Genomic DNA, 16,185 nt, shown 5'->3' with positions numbered 1-16,185 from the left:
TGTGGAAAAGCTGCAGCATTTACAATACATGCAGGGGGACAAAAAGTAGAAAAACTAAGAACTTTCATGCAGAGAGCGGAAAAATTCTGCAAAGAATCCACAGCCGTATATGACGTACGTTGCCAATTCTAAATCCAGGGATTTTATGGGAACCTGCATGTCCCCACAGTACCGTAACGGAGTTAAGGTGCTGTTATGGGACGCGACAGGGAGACGAGTGATGGATTTTTTATACTCAGCTGCTCCAGCGATCAAGCTGTGTCCTTCTTTGAAGTCCGTGCGCACTTTCCCATTGACAGGTGCAGACTTCAGAGGGGGAACACGCTGGATAGCAGGAGCAGGCAAGTATAAAAAAATCAACACATCACCCGGCTCCCTGTCATGTCCCATAACAGCACCATAAGTCCAATTAGGGTGCAGTAGGGATGTGACAGGTTCCGTTTAAATGTGCATTTTGCCCCTGCAGATTTTCAGCTGTAGAAGGCTGGCAGATAATGTGCCCCATGGGAAAGTGCCCTTAGGGTGACTTCACATGTGGCAGATTGATTTTCAGTCTCATTCACCTGGATGGGGATGTTTTTGTAGCCTTTGCAGGAATTTCCCCAAACCTCATTCAAAAGAGAACTGTGTGTAAATTCACTGATATACATATATCATTCTCACAGATGGCAGCTCTACAAAAAGGAGCCCTAAACATGGAGATTCAGTAACCCCGTATTCATGCATGTCATAGCAGCAGGGTACAAAAGGACAAACAGAAGAAAAAAAAGAAAATCTTCCACAAATTAAGGTTTTTAAAAAGTGTTTTTTTTGTAATTCTATTTTTTCTGTATAATTGTACAACAGTTCAAAATGACGGTTTGCATAATAATCTAATTCTATTAACAGCCATTCAAAAAATTGAACTACTTTTCCAACACTTGCCATCCGGAACAAAGAAAGAACAACGAAAACTTAAGATCGAACCCTTTCACTGCCCAAGCAACTGTCTGCAGGCTGGTGGAGCACTGAAAGGGTTAAAAAAGAGGGATGGAGGGAGGGGGAAAAAAAAACTGGAAAAGAGCGAGCAATGTCTGGACCGGCGCACCGCTGACAGCATCTACTCAGGGAAAGGAAAGCGCCTGGGACTTAGAAGAAAAAAAATAAGATGGAGGGAAAAAAGTACGAACGGACACGTTCCAAAATTAACGAGCGGGGTAAGAAAAGTGGATTCTCTGGTTGTCTTCACATTCCTCAGAGCTATTGTGTTTCTTTGCAGCATCAATTCCTCCTCACGTCATAACATGCGCTCACTTCCCCAAAGGAAACGCTTCAGCCTTCTATGTATCGTGAAAGTCCTTTAACAAAGTTCTTCTACGCTGCTCGGCTATATGCATCTGATTCTCCAGGTCCTGCGGGAGGAGGAAGCAGACGTCCTCATCAGTCACCGTCCACAACCTAACTCTTATGGCCACGATTTCATGCTTTTTAATTTTTTTTTAAAAGGGGTTGTAGCAAAAGTGACTCATCACCCATCCACATTGCAGGTGATCAGCTGATCAGCAGGGATCTCATTGCAGAGACTCCCACTGATGCTGTGAACGGGGGTGCTATGTCCCCCTCTACTCCTCACTGCAGGCTTGCTGCATCTTCTGCAGTGATGTGGAGATTGAATAGATATGTGCCGCTCCATTCCTCTTCAATGGAACGGCTGGAGATAGCCATTTCCATCAGCCCCATTGAAATGAATGAAGCGTCACCACTTATATGTGACCATAACTCTATTCAATCTCCATATCACTGCGGGGTGTGCAGTGATGAAGAGGGGGAGACACCGGACCCCATTTCTCAGAATTGGTGAGGTTTCAGTGGCGAGACCCCTACAATCAGACTTCTCACATATCCTAAGCATAGGCTACAAGTCTTTTGGTACAGCCCCCTTAATATACCATAAAGTGACATCTTAAAGCTTTGGTTGCAGTAAGGCCAAGGCATACAGCTGTAAAGAGAGTTGCACCCGAGAAACTATTGCACAACTCACATTGGACAGTACACAGTCGCCCATGTGCTGTCAGATACGCATGACCATTGCACGTCCTGTTCTCGTCCATGAAAATGAATGAGAACAGGACATGCCATGAGTTTTTTCACGTGGGCCATCGGTACATGTGAAAAGTCGTGCATGTGACTAGTCTCAGGCAATAATGGGACCATGTGGTGTCTGAAATTAGACAGCACATGGCCCAAAAATACTAACATGTGCCTTCAGTCTTAAGAGTGTCTAAGAGAAAGTTGTACAAAAAGGTTCCTGCTGCTATGCAAAACTTCACTGCAGTACGGCATACAAGAGTCACATCAGCCCGTCTGCGTCACAAACTTTAGTTTCACATCCACCACAGAAACAGGGTTAACGGGAACCCCATCACGTCCCCACAGCACTATAAACTAAGTCATGGTGCTGTTAGTGAAGGCGACAGGGAGCCAGGTAATGTATTATTTTATAGTCACTCGCTCCCACGATCCAGCGGTGTCCTTAGAAGTTGGTGCACAGCACGTAATTCTGACTCTTTACAGTCCCATGCGCGCTCTCCCATAGACTTGTATGGGACTCTGAGAAGTCAGATTTTTATGTACTGCCAGGACTTCATAGAGGGACAGTGCTGGATTGTGGGAGCGGGAGAGTATAAGGAAAAAACAAAACACATCACCCAGCTGCCCATCACCTACACTAACAGCACGATAACTTAGTTTTTGGTGCTGTCGGGGATGTGACCGATTCCCTTTAAGAGCTTAACCCAATACTCACCCCTCTGTCATAACTGTCGGCTCTCTCTACCTTCCAGGAAAGGTTCTCAATTTCTGCCTCTAGCTGGGCCTGCTGATACTCAAACTGCAAAAAAAGTCAGCAAGAGTTACCAATTACAGAACAGACTACGGTTCTAGACGTATAAAACACGAACTTACCAGCTTCTTGCGTGGGCCGGACTCCATGTAGTAAGCATAGGGATATGTATATTGCAGAGTGTATCGGCACTGAATGTACAAAGAAACAGAAGTGGCATTAGGAGCAGAATAGAATGAACATCAGCTACTTAAAGGGGTTGTACCTTAAGTTATCCTGCCTCCAAAGGATGGGAGCTAACTTGCTGATCGGGGAGGGGGGGGGGCCCTGCTGAAACCCCCACTGATCTAAGAATGAGCGTCCAGTGTCCCCCATCCTCCTCACTATGGTCTTATTGCACCCCCTGCAGTGAGGAGGAGATGGAATGGAGCTATGGTCATGTTAGCATGCTGCCGCTCCATTCACTTTCGATAGGACTGCCAGAGATAGTCGAGCAGCAAGCGCTCAAGTATTTTTGTCAGCGCCATTGAAAGGAAGAGCGCCGACCGCACATGCCGTGTCTGTGCTCCATTCATTCTGCCGTCAGTGTGTGGGAAGAAACGCCGCAGTGACGGGCAGAGGGGGACATTGAACCCCTGTTCCAGAGATCAGCAAGGCTCTCACCCCCATCAACCAACAAGTTAAACACACCCATATCTGGTGGACGGGGGATAACTTGTGATCCTGGCACAACACTTTAAAATGTGCCAGCCATGCCAACAATATGCAAGACAAATCAAATCTAGGAGAAAAAAAACCTGCATGACTGAAAAATGTGTGAGACTTCATTTTATGTGACTATTTTGGAGAAGGACAGGCAAAACAAAAAAGCCACATTCGCACATGATCTGCATTCCAGTATTGGATTGATTTGCCTACAATTTTGGATTTATTGCGACTGTCGCATCACAATAGGTCGCAATGCAACATCACTGACAATCATGAGATGCGATGACACCGTTCTTGCCTCAACGTACAGCAGGTAACAGGAGAATGGCAGGCAGCAAGAGGAGCTGAGAAACCAGACATGGAACAGAAACTGGAGACATGTGAAAGGAGATTGAACCCCCATCAAAATATGGCTGTGCAAGCACCGGACGATACCAGACCTGTGAGTTGGCACACACACATTGTCAAAAGAGCAACAAAAAAACTAATCCCTCCTCTGGAAGCTGTCAGAATAGAATGAAACTTTCTCTGTGATTGTAACGTTAATATAAGTAATTGATTGAGAATTTATTGTGGAAAACTGACCCCTTGATGGGAGGCTCTAGTACCCTGTTGTACCACCTCTAGCGTGGATGCAAGATGTGATACAGGTAGACATGGAGGCTCTAGGACCCTGTTGTACCACCTCTGGCTTGGATACAAAATGTGATACGTGCAGGCATGGAGGCTCTACTACCCTGTTGTATTCAAGCTAGAGGCGGTACAAGATGTGATTTGGGGGCATACAGGCTCTGTATGGTATCGTGCAGTATAACACTCTACATTTGCTTTAACGGAGCCTCTAGATCGTGCAAACTCATAGGCTGTCGAAGTTGGCATCCCAGATCTCGTACATGTTCTACTGGCGATAAATCTGGTGACCACAAGTGTGACAATGTTGTGGGGGCTCCTGTGACCCCCTTGTGTGTGCGGCCGAGCATTATCCTGCTGGGAAATGCCTCCTGAAAGCCGACATGAGAGGAACACATGTGTTCAGGACATCCTGCAGCCACATCACTAAGCTGTCATTGTCCCTCATACCACTACTAGGGGTGACTGTCATGTGATGCCCCTCAGACCATCACACCAGCAGGGGGCAGTGTGCCGCTCCACAGTATAGGCAGGATTGAGGCGCTCACCCCGAGGTCTTCAGACATGAGCACAGCCATGGTCAGTGCCCAAACTAAACCTGGATTCATCGCTGAAGACAAACCAGTTCCAGTCTGTGGTGTCCAGTTTGGTCGTTCACGACACCACTGCAAACAGAGGTGATGGTGAAGGTCAAAGGCAGTAGACGTAATGGGCGCCATGAGACTAAATGTCCTTCAGCCAAGCGCCTAGAAATGTTACCGGCAGACACGGGTCTGTAAAGATGGTGCCTCTTATCTCTGGATGGCCGGATAACGAGACAGTTGGAGCTACTTGTGCTTGCCGGACGGACCAGATGATCCTCTCTACTGGTGGCCTGTTGAGGGTGTTTTGAGACTTGTGTGCCTCACACATCCACTGGTCCCAACACCTCCTAACAGTCTGGTCAGAACGGCCCGATGGGGGACAATTCATCGATACAACCATCCAGCTTCTCACATCCCAATAATGCGCCCCCCTCTGGTAACGGGGTGACATCTCTTCTCTCCGTCGTAGAGGCGTCTAGTGGCCAACAAGCGGAAGAAGAGGTCACTACACACAAGGAGCCTCTGAGAGCCTTTTATAAGCCAAGGGGGGGGGGGGGGGGGGGGGACAGACAGACCACTTTCAGGGCCTCAGGTAACAAAGCCATCTATCTAATCATATTGCTCTAAGCATTTGTATATCTGCCCAAGATGGAACTGCATGCCCAGTTTTGCAGCAAAACAACTCCTTTTTCCGGAGCGGGATTGTTTGACATAGTGTATTATACAGGAACGTCTCACCTTTGCCAGCAGCTTTGCAGCATTTTGTAGGTACTGCCAATCAATCCAGGTTCCAAGGTTGTTCATTACCCGTTCCTGAATCTTCTCCTGAATTTGCTGGTAGGTCTGAGCTTCCAACTGCAGACTCTTATTATGATTTTCCCACTGCCGAACAGCAAAATGAGGAGGAGATGTGGGTCAGTTATACGCTTTTCTGCATAATGCATTTGGAAGCGCCAATAATGCTTACTTACCCTCTCAAAGTAGAAGAGGTATTTCTTGAGGGCCTCTCTGGCCTGAGCCTGCTGACTCTGGTTTACAATATCAGGGTTCTCTTTATATCGGCTGCACTCGTAATATTCACTGCCGTGGGTTTTCCAGTCGCCAAGGCACATCCAGCAGAAGTCTGAACGCAAAATACTATATTATTGTACAAACAACCATATTTCACCTGTGGCCATAGGTGCATGCTGGGAGATGTAGTTGTGCAGCAGCTGGAGCTACTGTAACGACAGCTCATGAGTCAATATAGATGCAGAAATATAATGTTGCCTAATCTGACATAAAAACTGAAGTCGCTTACCATGCTTGCACTTCGAACATTGCTGTAAGAGATAAAATACAGAATTACATGCGGTTCATCCAATCAGGACGGTATCTGCAATGCCTAAGAGGGTTGCACCAACGTGCACAATACAGGTCCCATTCTCTGCACCCCCAGCAAACAGTCGATGTGGCCCCAATGAGACATCTCACAAGTAGCAGCTGCTGCAGGGAAATGACGTATTACAGGACAGCCATCCTATAATTACAAGGACGGCACACTGCCCACTCAGACGGGAACCCCTGTTACAAAGAGGCTCTCTTTTCCAGCCAAAGAAAAGGGTTCCAATTGGGGATCCCTCTCGGACGTTCATATATCCCAATAGGAACTGAGAATGGGGGAATGCCATTTTGGTGCAAGCACTTTAAAGGGGTATTCTGCCAACTGATAATCATGGCATCTCTCTTGGATGTCATAAATGTCTAAAAAGGTGGAGAAACAACCACCAAGACCTCAACCTATCTGGAAAATAAGTATCCCCACAATGGCCGAGTGTGGCAAGCAAGGCTGCAAAGGGAAGGAGAAGAGGTAGTCCAAGTGTAGGACAGCCTGGCCGATTCTTCAGTGCTTTTCCTTAACTTTGTAGCAGGGAAGTCAATCTACTACTGATGACTTATCCTGAGGATAGGTCATGAGTAATTGACAATCAGACTACTCCTTTACAAAGGGTATTACCACCTGAGACATTTAGGATATCAAGAGTATATGCCATAAATGTAGTTCTTCTAGAACTTCAATCTATGAGGGGAATGGGGGTCCTCTTCTCCCACAGTCATAGCCCAGGGAGGCAATACCATGCATGCAGCCATCTCCCTTGTAGTCTATGCAAGTTACTGAAACGGCCAAGTGTTTCACCACTCCCATAAAAATACAATGAAGATAGCCACACGCACGACCGCCTCTCCACCTCATCTCCATTCTGTAGTGCAGCATATTGGGGGCCCACTCTGCTAAATATATGGAGGCCTGGTCTCACAGAGGACCACACAGTGCACCATTAGTACTTAAAGGGGGAATAGGATAGGGGATAGTCTGATTGGTGGGGGGTCTCACTGCTGAGATCTCCAATGAACCCAGAAAAAAGGGTCCTTCTCTCAGTGCTGGTTTAGTTCTCCCTTTCCCCCTTTGCGTCAAAAAAGGGGCTGAATGAAGTGGCGGTTGTGCATGCACGGTGCTACTCCATCTTCAACTTCCATCTGTATCATTGAAGAGGAATAGAGTGGCACCGACCATGATCGGCCACGGCTCCATTTAATCACCGAGTGGGGAAAACTGGGCCCACAGTGAGGAGACCCAAGACTGCCCATTCTCAGAATCAATGAGGGTCCCAGAAGAGAGATCCCCAATCAGACTTATCTCCTATCACCATTGATAGGTGACAGGACAATTTTGGAAATACCCCTTAAACCCCATAGGTGACTCACTGTATGTCCTGTTAAAAGCCCATTAGTCAGGACAGTTATTTGCAAATACATCTTTTTAAGGCAATGTGTTAGCCGACAGCCAGCCAGGAACCTGCGGTAACTGGCAGGAACGAAGAAACCTCAGATCCTGCCAGTTTACACCCTTATTTGCTTACATGCTGCAGTTGCTACTAATTGTGGCATATGACAGGTGAAGGGAGGTCCTTCTGTCACCCATCAGCACCCCACAGTTTGACTGCAAGGTACTAATGGGTTCCTATGGCAGCCAGAAGACTGACAAAGGCCTCCATATCTGCCATGTAACTCAGCCTATAAGACCCCCATCTCCAGCAGAGTCTAATAGGCTGCTGTCATAGGCTTGGTGAATGCACTACGTAAGTAATGCAATGTACTATCCTAGCGATCGAACTATCGCACCTTCGAGTCCTTCTGAGGGACTAAAAAGTATTGTCAAAGCTCAATAAAGTTTAATTTGCAAGAAAAAAAAAACGCTTTAAAAAAAAAAATAAAAAAATGGATAAACCACCAAAGAAAATATTAAAACAGCAACACAACAGGTATTAATTACCTGGATCACAATGACAGACAATGAAGATATTTTTATTTATTGCACCTGTTGAACGCTGTGAAAATGTTAAACTAATGCCAGAACTACCATTTTTCTTTTGTTCGCCTCCCCCCCCCCAAAAAAATAAAAATCTGGAAGTCACATGTACTTCGAAATGGTACCAATAAAAACTACAACTCTTCCCGCAAGAAACAAGGACCTCAGAGCTCAGTTGTCAGAAAAATAAAAATGCTAAGTGACGTAGGTCGATTTTCATTAGGAAATGTGTTATTGTGCAAAAATATTTTTAAAAAATTTAAAAAACCTGCATAAACTTGGTAGTACAGTGATAATGTTGATCCAAATAAAAAGTTATGTTCATCTTACTGAATGGTGAATGCCGTAAAAACAAAAGACAATGGTGGATTTAAAAGGGATTATTTTTACCTCCACCCCAAAAGAATATAATAAAAGTTATAAAGTACAATATATGTACCCCAGAGTGGTGCCATAAGAAAAAAACAAAACAACAAAGCTGTACAAACATAACCTGTTGGGGTGCCTTGAGGACCGGAGTTCAGAATCACTGATCTAGGTCATCCATGGCACAACGCCAGAAAGAAGTGGTGTTAGGAGGCCCAGTCCGGGCAGCCCACCAGTCTGCTCATTATGAATTTACATGCAGCACAGGAAAGTTTATACCATCTTCTCCAAGGCATGAGTTGATTAAAACGTATTTTGGTCAAGTCCAATCCTTGTTTTAGCAGTACAACTGGTTTTTTTGCACACAAACTGACGACAGATCCCATTAATTTTGGGGTCTGGCCTTCTCACTAACATACAATAATAATACATCTCAATGCAAATACGTCCTCATTTGTAAAACATTCAGATAACATTTTCACTCTTGGTTTTCAGCTCGGACATTGACCGGTCCACAGACCCTGGTGAGTGTCCTTTATTAAGGCCTCATGTCTACAGGCAGGTTGGATTCGGCATGCGGGAGCTCGCAGCGGAATCAGACCTGCCAACAGCCGAAGCCAGTGCTTACCTGTCTGGGTCTTCACTCGGATGTGTGCAGAAGTGCCGGCCGCCACAAATGCACAGAAGAGATTTTTATTTACAGAGATACCTTGTGTTAAGAGTGCCTCAGCTTACAAGCTTTTTGACTTGAGATCAGGCTCTCTCCCGAATTTTTGCTCAAATTTAAGAGGAAAACTTGGGTTACGAGCCTGGTCAATGGTGCCGCCGCTGCTGCCAGTGGCCCCATTGAAAGCAATGGCTTGCCGGCAACCCCTGCAGTGATTTTCAGAAGAGCTTTAAATATAAGCCCTTCCCTGAAAATCATCCCTAGCTGTAGTAAAAAAAAAAACAAACAAAAAAAAAAATACAAAAAAAAAAACTCACCTGTCCGCCGCTGCCGGGGCTCAGGCATGTCTAGCCGCCACTTGTTCTCCCTGCATTTTTAATTCTCGCCTGCTGAAAAGCATCAGAGCAGTGAAGGGAGAACAAGCGGCGGCTAGATGCGCCTGAGCCCCAGCAGACAGGCGAGTATATACTTATTTAAAGCCCTTCCCCGAAAATCACTGCGGGGTCGTCGGCATCCTACTGCTTTCAATGGGGCAACACCATCGCCATTGAAATCAGTGGGAGAGCTTCGCGATTCGTAACGGATTAATGGCTTTTCCATTGATATCAATGGTGAAAATTGATTTGACTCCGAGTGTTTTGGGTTAAGAGCTCCATCACGGAACAAATTAAACTCTTAACCCAAGGCACCACTGTATTTTTTTTTTTTTTTTAAATCTTCTGTCTTCCCGCGGAACCCACTGCCCACTTCCATGGATATCAATGGAAGTCATCTGTGCGGGAACCTCAGCAAAATGGAGTTTGCTGCTATCAGTTTTCCGGACCACAAGGTCTGCAAAACAAATTTGCATGCTTCAATTAAGCTGCAGACGCCCGTGTCTCCCTATGGGCGGCTTGTCGGCAATTCAAATTTTTTTTCCGTGGACATTGGGCCTATCAGTAGCTGAGTATCCCTGATCTAGACAAATGTTCTCATTCGTGCTCATTACTTACCATGTGGTTGCAACCTCCATTTTTTTCAATACAGATATTGCACTTGGGACACTATAGGAAACAAAAAAAAACAAAAAACACACAGTAAGTGTGCGGTTAGTTAAAGCAGCAGCACCATTTGCCCCTTTCTTCCAAATATACTGTATATAGTGCTCAGTCGGTTGAGTAATAATTTATCTAATACCGCCAGCTTTAGGTCTCCTCTTCCCTCCCCTTCTGGCACAAGGCCAACATGAATAAAGGGTTTAGCAAGAAAGGGGGTGAGATTTTCTAGCGTGTGATGTACACCTTCCACCACTGTGAGCCTGTGATACCGCTGACGTGAAGCTGGATTACTGACACAGCAAACAGCTGCTACAAATGCCAGCCTCTTAACACTGTGCCAGAGTCAGTGCTGAGCATGCTCTACTACTGCAGATCAGTAGGACCCGAGCGGGCAGTCGTGTGGGCGAGGAGAAAGTATAACTTGTCACTTACGGATTTTAGGGGGTATTCCAGACAACACTTATGGGCCCCCCAGCTATCACTAGAACAGGACACACCACCACCAAGACATGAGTATGAAATGATGTATATTCACCTCTATTCAAGTTAAAGGGAACCCGTCACCAGCTAAAAGCACCATAAACATATATGCTCATCATGCAGGTTCCACGGAGTTCAGGAATGTAGATTTTATACCTACCCAACTCTCCATTCACCCCCGGAAAGACGGCATGGGACCTGCGGCAGACTTAACCCTTTCCAACCCACTGTCTGACCTCTGAAGACATTATGATTTAAGGCTGTACAGCTCCAATGTTGGAAGACGTCCGTCGGGGTTCTGTTACTATATGTTGCCAGCCTCTCTGCTGCCGGAGCCTAGCCAATGTGTCACCTCATGCAGTACCAGCTTTAGCCAGTATATAGCGCCGTTGTATAACGGCAGAAAAAGAGTAAGCCCCCTAGGAAAACCAGGATACAAATTGGATTGGAAAGGGTTAAAGCTCCAGGCTGAGCACATACACTCCCATTGATCTCTATGGCAGTGCGCACACACAGCTTGCAACATCGAGTCCGCTGCACAGTTTGTGTGCAGTGAATATTGAGCAAGTATAAAAACTACATCCCTGGAGTGCTGGAAACCTGCACCATGAGCACATCGCTTAGTCTATGGTGCTCATAGCTGGTGACTGGTTACCTTTAAGTCACTTGGCTGGAGCGACAACACGCATGTTCAACCGCCACTTCCTGCAACACATTGTGAGAGCAGAAGATGGCCTTTAAATTTCTTCCATGAGCATCTATACCAGTAAGGTATGTAGTACAGGAAAGCAAAATCCTTCCCCAAACCAGCAGTGTTGGTACCTCCACTTCTAACCAGGTTCGAACACCAGGTAACATGGTAAGGACCCATTCTGTGCCCGTCGTGTCATTGAAGGGAGGTGGTTGCAGGGCTCATGTTAACTAGGCCAGCCCCTTTGTCTCTGCAGTGGCTGTGACAGAAGGGGGCTGGCTTAGTTACTAAAGTTTAGCCAACAGTCACCCCTTCTAATGAAGCAAAAGGCACAGAGAGGGTCCAAAGCACGTGACCTGGTGTTGGAACCAGGACAGAAGTGAAAATCTTAACACCGCAAGTCCCAGTAAGGATTTTGCCTCCCTAAATAATCCCTTTAAGTCATGCAATAAAAAGACCTGCAACTCTAATAACTTTGCATCTATTACTAACTTTTCTAAATTTCTGCCTTCTTAAAGGGGTTGTACCACAATAGATAAAGTCTGATCAGTGGGAGTCTTGCGACACTAACTGATACCAAGAGTGGGACTCCTGCGCTTCCATCTCCTCTTAACTACACCCATCTGCAACAAGGAGACAACTAAATGGAGCGGCGGCTGAGAATGTGCAGTGCCACTCCAGTCATTTTTTATGGGATTGCCAGAGATAGCAGAGCTCTTGTACTTAGCCATTTCTGTCAGGTCCATTGAGATTAATGTAGCAGCGCCACATTCAATCTCCTCCTGACAAGACAAGGGACATGGGAGCCCTATTCTTGGGAATCAATGGAGGTCTCAGACTTATCACCTTTCCTTATGCATAGGTGACAAGTCAATTGTTGTAAACCCTTTTAAATGAACACAACTGTTTCCAGCAAGTAAAGATATTGAAAACTGAGGAATCAAACCGAAATATATTAGAATAATGCAAAAAAACTTATTTTATCACGAAACTTCAATTCCATAAAATTAAAAGCTCTTCTAAAGTGTCCGAGATCACAATAGGACACACGAGTAAAGTTCTGCACGGTCTCCTAACTTTTTGTATGTACATTTCTTACATCTTTAGTGTGAGCACTGATGTAGTTTGCTGTTTCCGAGTCGTCTGCACATTTCGTCAACCACTTCCGGATGGTGGCGCAGTCTGTGGGAGCGTGGTACATTTGGCGGCACCGAAAGCTGATAAATATAACATGCAGAGATATTACTAATTCAGAAAGTGAGGCATAGGACAATGGCATACAATAGCTGGCTAAAGTGTACATGAGTGAGTTTCATGTCTATAGTATTGAAGGGAGGGCTGTGAAATCATTACCAAGCCAACCCAGTGAGGGAAGGGTCAAAGTAAATGGCAAGAACTTTATAGACGCCGCCGTGTAGTCAGCAGCCTTATAAAAATAGCCCTGGCAGACGGTGCAAATTTTCTGCCTTTTTCCTGAAACATTAACCCATTTGTGTCTGAAGAGCTTAGAGCTAGACATTGCAGGTTTGTACTGAATGATGTAGTAAGACCACTCATTTATTCAAAGAGCCAAATAAGGATCTTAAAGGGGCTGTCTGGTTGTCGTAAAAAAACTTTCATATTTAAACCCTCAGCAGTATTAGAGGAGCTCCATTCGTTCTGCAGGAAAAGGACTCGACAGTTTTGTATGAACAGAGCCCATTCTACTTTTAATGGCTGTAGCTCCTGTTATATTAGAGCTACCAAGATTCTTAGCTTTAAAATGACACCAAAAGCATGTTGGTAGCCCTTATATAACCGCAGCTATAGCCGTTTGAAGTGGGATCGGGAACAATGAATTTACAGCTGTCATTTCAGTCAGTATGTGCAGAGGGAGGAGGCACCAGCAGCAGCAGACAAAATTGATTATTCTCTTGCCTCTATCCCTGTCACAATGGAGGGGGTGACATGAATTTTTGTTCATTTCATGCCATCAATCAGAAGCCAATTCCATCAGAGAAGTAAAATTATATTGTATTGAGAGGCAAAACAACCACGTCTCAGCACAAAAATGTTGTATGAATGCAATACACGAGTGTCTTTACCCGGTCACAGAGAAGACAGATAAAGAAATAAGCGTCCCCGGACATGACGGAACACTTACCAAAAGACCTCGCTGCACCTATTGCACTGCACTCGCCGAGCCTTGGGCTCCTGAACCTGTATGACCATTGGGCAGTCAGCACCGGGGCAGAGCTGGAGCTGATAGTGGCTCTGTGCATGGAGAGAAAGATAATCAAGATCATTATCCCCCCTCAATATTGCATTAGGGAAAGACCGAGGTAATGGGAAAACTGCAGGAGCAAACAGGAAACCATGCATTAGTAATAAGCAGGATGTAACAGGTTTAAAGGGGTATTCACATTTAGTAACGTGATGGCCCATTGCTATGATGCGCTATCAAAATAGGGTACGACCTGCAAGACCATCATGATAGAACCAAGGAGCTGCAGCAATCATATAATGGTGTGTACAAGCATATATTGTGCAGGAAATCATTTCATCGCTGTGACCCCCTGGGTGCCGGGATCTGGGAGATCTCACAGGTTGTACACAGTGTATTAGCCAGATACAAGATGGAAATGCCCCCTTTTAGGGGGAGGTCCAGACATGGTGGATTTGTGGTGCAGACTTCACAATACACATCCACAGCAGTTTACAGTGCATCACAAGTAGTCAGGGTTTTTGATCCCTAATCCTCATGAAGTATAATCCTGTTTTTTGCACAGATTTGCAGTCCTGCTCGTTCTTGTACAGACAAAAGTGCGAATGTTCACTGCAGATTACACCCACTGCAATGATTTGCAATTGAGGTAGGGTGAAATCTTCCAGAGAATCTATAGCAGAAATCATACATTTTTGGACCTAGCCTTAATTATTATTATTGTTGTTCCAGGATCAGCTTACAGCCTTAAGAGCGGCCCCCCTGGACAAACAAAGATGGCCACACTGCTTCTCAGGCTACCTGATGTTCATCTGGTGAGTCAGTATACGCCGCTTTGACTGACCAGTGCCATCCCTGTGAGCAGTGATGGTAAGTCAGAGCAGCATGTATAGTCTTAGGCACACTGTGCATCAGGTACAGAGAAGCTCTGCGGCCATCTTTGTCCAGAACCAAAAGAGAGAACCTCAAGTATGGAGATATTCCCTGAAGAGTGGCATACCACCTCCCCTCCCAGTAAAATAAATAGAGTGCAGATCCAATATGGTGACCGTTGGCTGCAAGATATCCTGCTAGAAAGCTGTCTGGATGCATTTTGCCCCACAACCAGAAGTATTACCACTATATGGGCCCCCGATGTTTATGCCCACTAAAAGTGCCCTTTTCCATGGGCACGACCGCTGCGGAATAAGTTGGCGCTATACAAAGAAAGATTAATATTGAACGCGCAACAAGCCCTGACCAACTACAAGCATGTAGACAACACTCCTTCCCATGGACAACCTGAACATTGGCATGCATTTACATGTCCTAATTCTCGTCCGTGATACAGCCAAGAATAGGACATGGTATATAAAAAAATAAATAGTAGTGGGCGTGGCCTCGCTGAATATTATGGGCCCGTGCGTTGTCAGTTTTAAAAACACACAATGCTGGTGTATCGGAGACCATAACCAAAAAATAAGCGAGTGCTTGCTTGCTGGCTGATCATTTGTCCTTTCATGTAGCCCAACAAAGGGCTGAAGAAACGTTTTTGCCCAATAATCAGGCTGTGTACCAGTCCCTTAAGGTAGAGCATAATGGCCGCCTGTTCCCAATGCCGGAGTGATTATGGCTCACTGATACGTTTATCAGTTTATATCCTTCCTGTAAGGGAAACCACCTCAAAATACACTGAGCAAGCCCGAAATGCTGAAGTGTAAAGCATAGGGGAGGGATAGAGCCTGTGCCAATGATGAGAATGGTTTATGGTCGTAATTAGATCTACCTCTACGTAGTCCCTGAAAAGGTATCGCTTGTATTTGTCCTTCAGCTCCTCGTTAGGCAGTAAAGGGAAAACAAAATCCTCAGGCGTCCGGAGCAAGCATTCCTGGGCCATGCAGGAGATCCCTTAAGGAAAGAGGAAAAAAAAAAAAAAAAAAGTTTAAGAAAGCAGAAACAATCCCAATACGACTCAGCAAGCATAAGGCGAGTTGTGTGACCTTACCAACACCGGCTCCATCTTTCACTAGGACCGTGCAGTGCTGCTCCCAACAGCTGCGGCAAAACTGGTGCTGACAGGCGAGAGACAGCAGGTTCTCCTTCCGGACAAACTGCATGCAGACGGCGCAGTGATGGGAGGAATGTGCCAAAACCTGAGGACAGGAAAAACCCAGCAGATCACCACCTCGTCACATGCCAACAAGGGGAGGAAACGCCAGCTGAAACCCGAGAGTTAAAAGCTCTAGGCCAGGGCTCTGTGGCGAGCTTGGGTCACTGAAAGAGCAAAATTGTAGAAGGGAATTCTTGGGGCTGTTGCAGAAACTCCGTTATATTTAGGAGGTGCCAACTCCAAAATGAACTCGTTAGAGGCCAGCGTTGTGCAACCTGTGCAGCAGTTTGCCTTTTGCCATGGAGAAGCATAAATCTGCATTGCAGTTGTAGACACAACAGTAAGAAATATTTAAAGTGAACCTGTCGCCAAAAATTTTGCTATTAAGCTGCTGCCATGTTTAATGCATTACACACATCTAAAGGCCCAGAATAAGGCCTCATGTCCACGGGTGAATCGGATTCCACATGCAGGAGCCCACAGCGGAATTAGATCCTGCCCAACCGTCTGGGTATTCTACGCACCTGTCTAGGTCTTCTATTCTCTTCACTGCAGATGTG

General features: G+C 45.6%; 1 protein-coding gene across 2 annotated transcripts in view; it reads right to left on the bottom strand.

The window, feature by feature from the left end:
• Positions 1-785: 785 nt before the first annotated feature.
• ARIH2 (ariadne RBR E3 ubiquitin protein ligase 2) overlaps positions 786-16,185 on the bottom strand; it is a 30,504-nt gene continuing 15,104 nt past the window's right edge. For both annotated transcript variants that reach the window (XM_066596811.1, XM_066596813.1), the window contains exons 5-15: positions 15,521-15,668; positions 15,302-15,423; positions 13,477-13,586; positions 12,433-12,550; positions 10,118-10,168; positions 6,044-6,065; positions 5,715-5,866; positions 5,482-5,625; positions 2,944-3,012; positions 2,786-2,869; positions 786-1,391 (exon numbers count right to left, since the gene is read on the bottom strand). In XM_066596811.1, coding sequence (XP_066452908.1) covers positions 1,320-1,391; positions 2,786-2,869; positions 2,944-3,012; positions 5,482-5,625; positions 5,715-5,866; positions 6,044-6,065; positions 10,118-10,168; positions 12,433-12,550; positions 13,477-13,586; positions 15,302-15,423; positions 15,521-15,668 — 1,092 coding nt within the window. In that variant the 3' untranslated portion in view covers positions 786-1,319. The remainder of the gene's footprint in view (positions 1,392-2,785; positions 2,870-2,943; positions 3,013-5,481; positions 5,626-5,714; positions 5,867-6,043; positions 6,066-10,117; positions 10,169-12,432; positions 12,551-13,476; positions 13,587-15,301; positions 15,424-15,520; positions 15,669-16,185) is intronic.

Source organism: Eleutherodactylus coqui, chromosome 3 (genome assembly GCF_035609145.1).
Source record: "Eleutherodactylus coqui strain aEleCoq1 chromosome 3, aEleCoq1.hap1, whole genome shotgun sequence".
In the NCBI taxonomy this organism is placed as follows: domain Eukaryota; kingdom Metazoa; phylum Chordata; class Amphibia; order Anura; family Eleutherodactylidae; genus Eleutherodactylus; species Eleutherodactylus coqui.
Note: the sequence above shows the minus strand (reverse complement) of the source record. Positions and strands in the feature narration are given on the sequence as shown.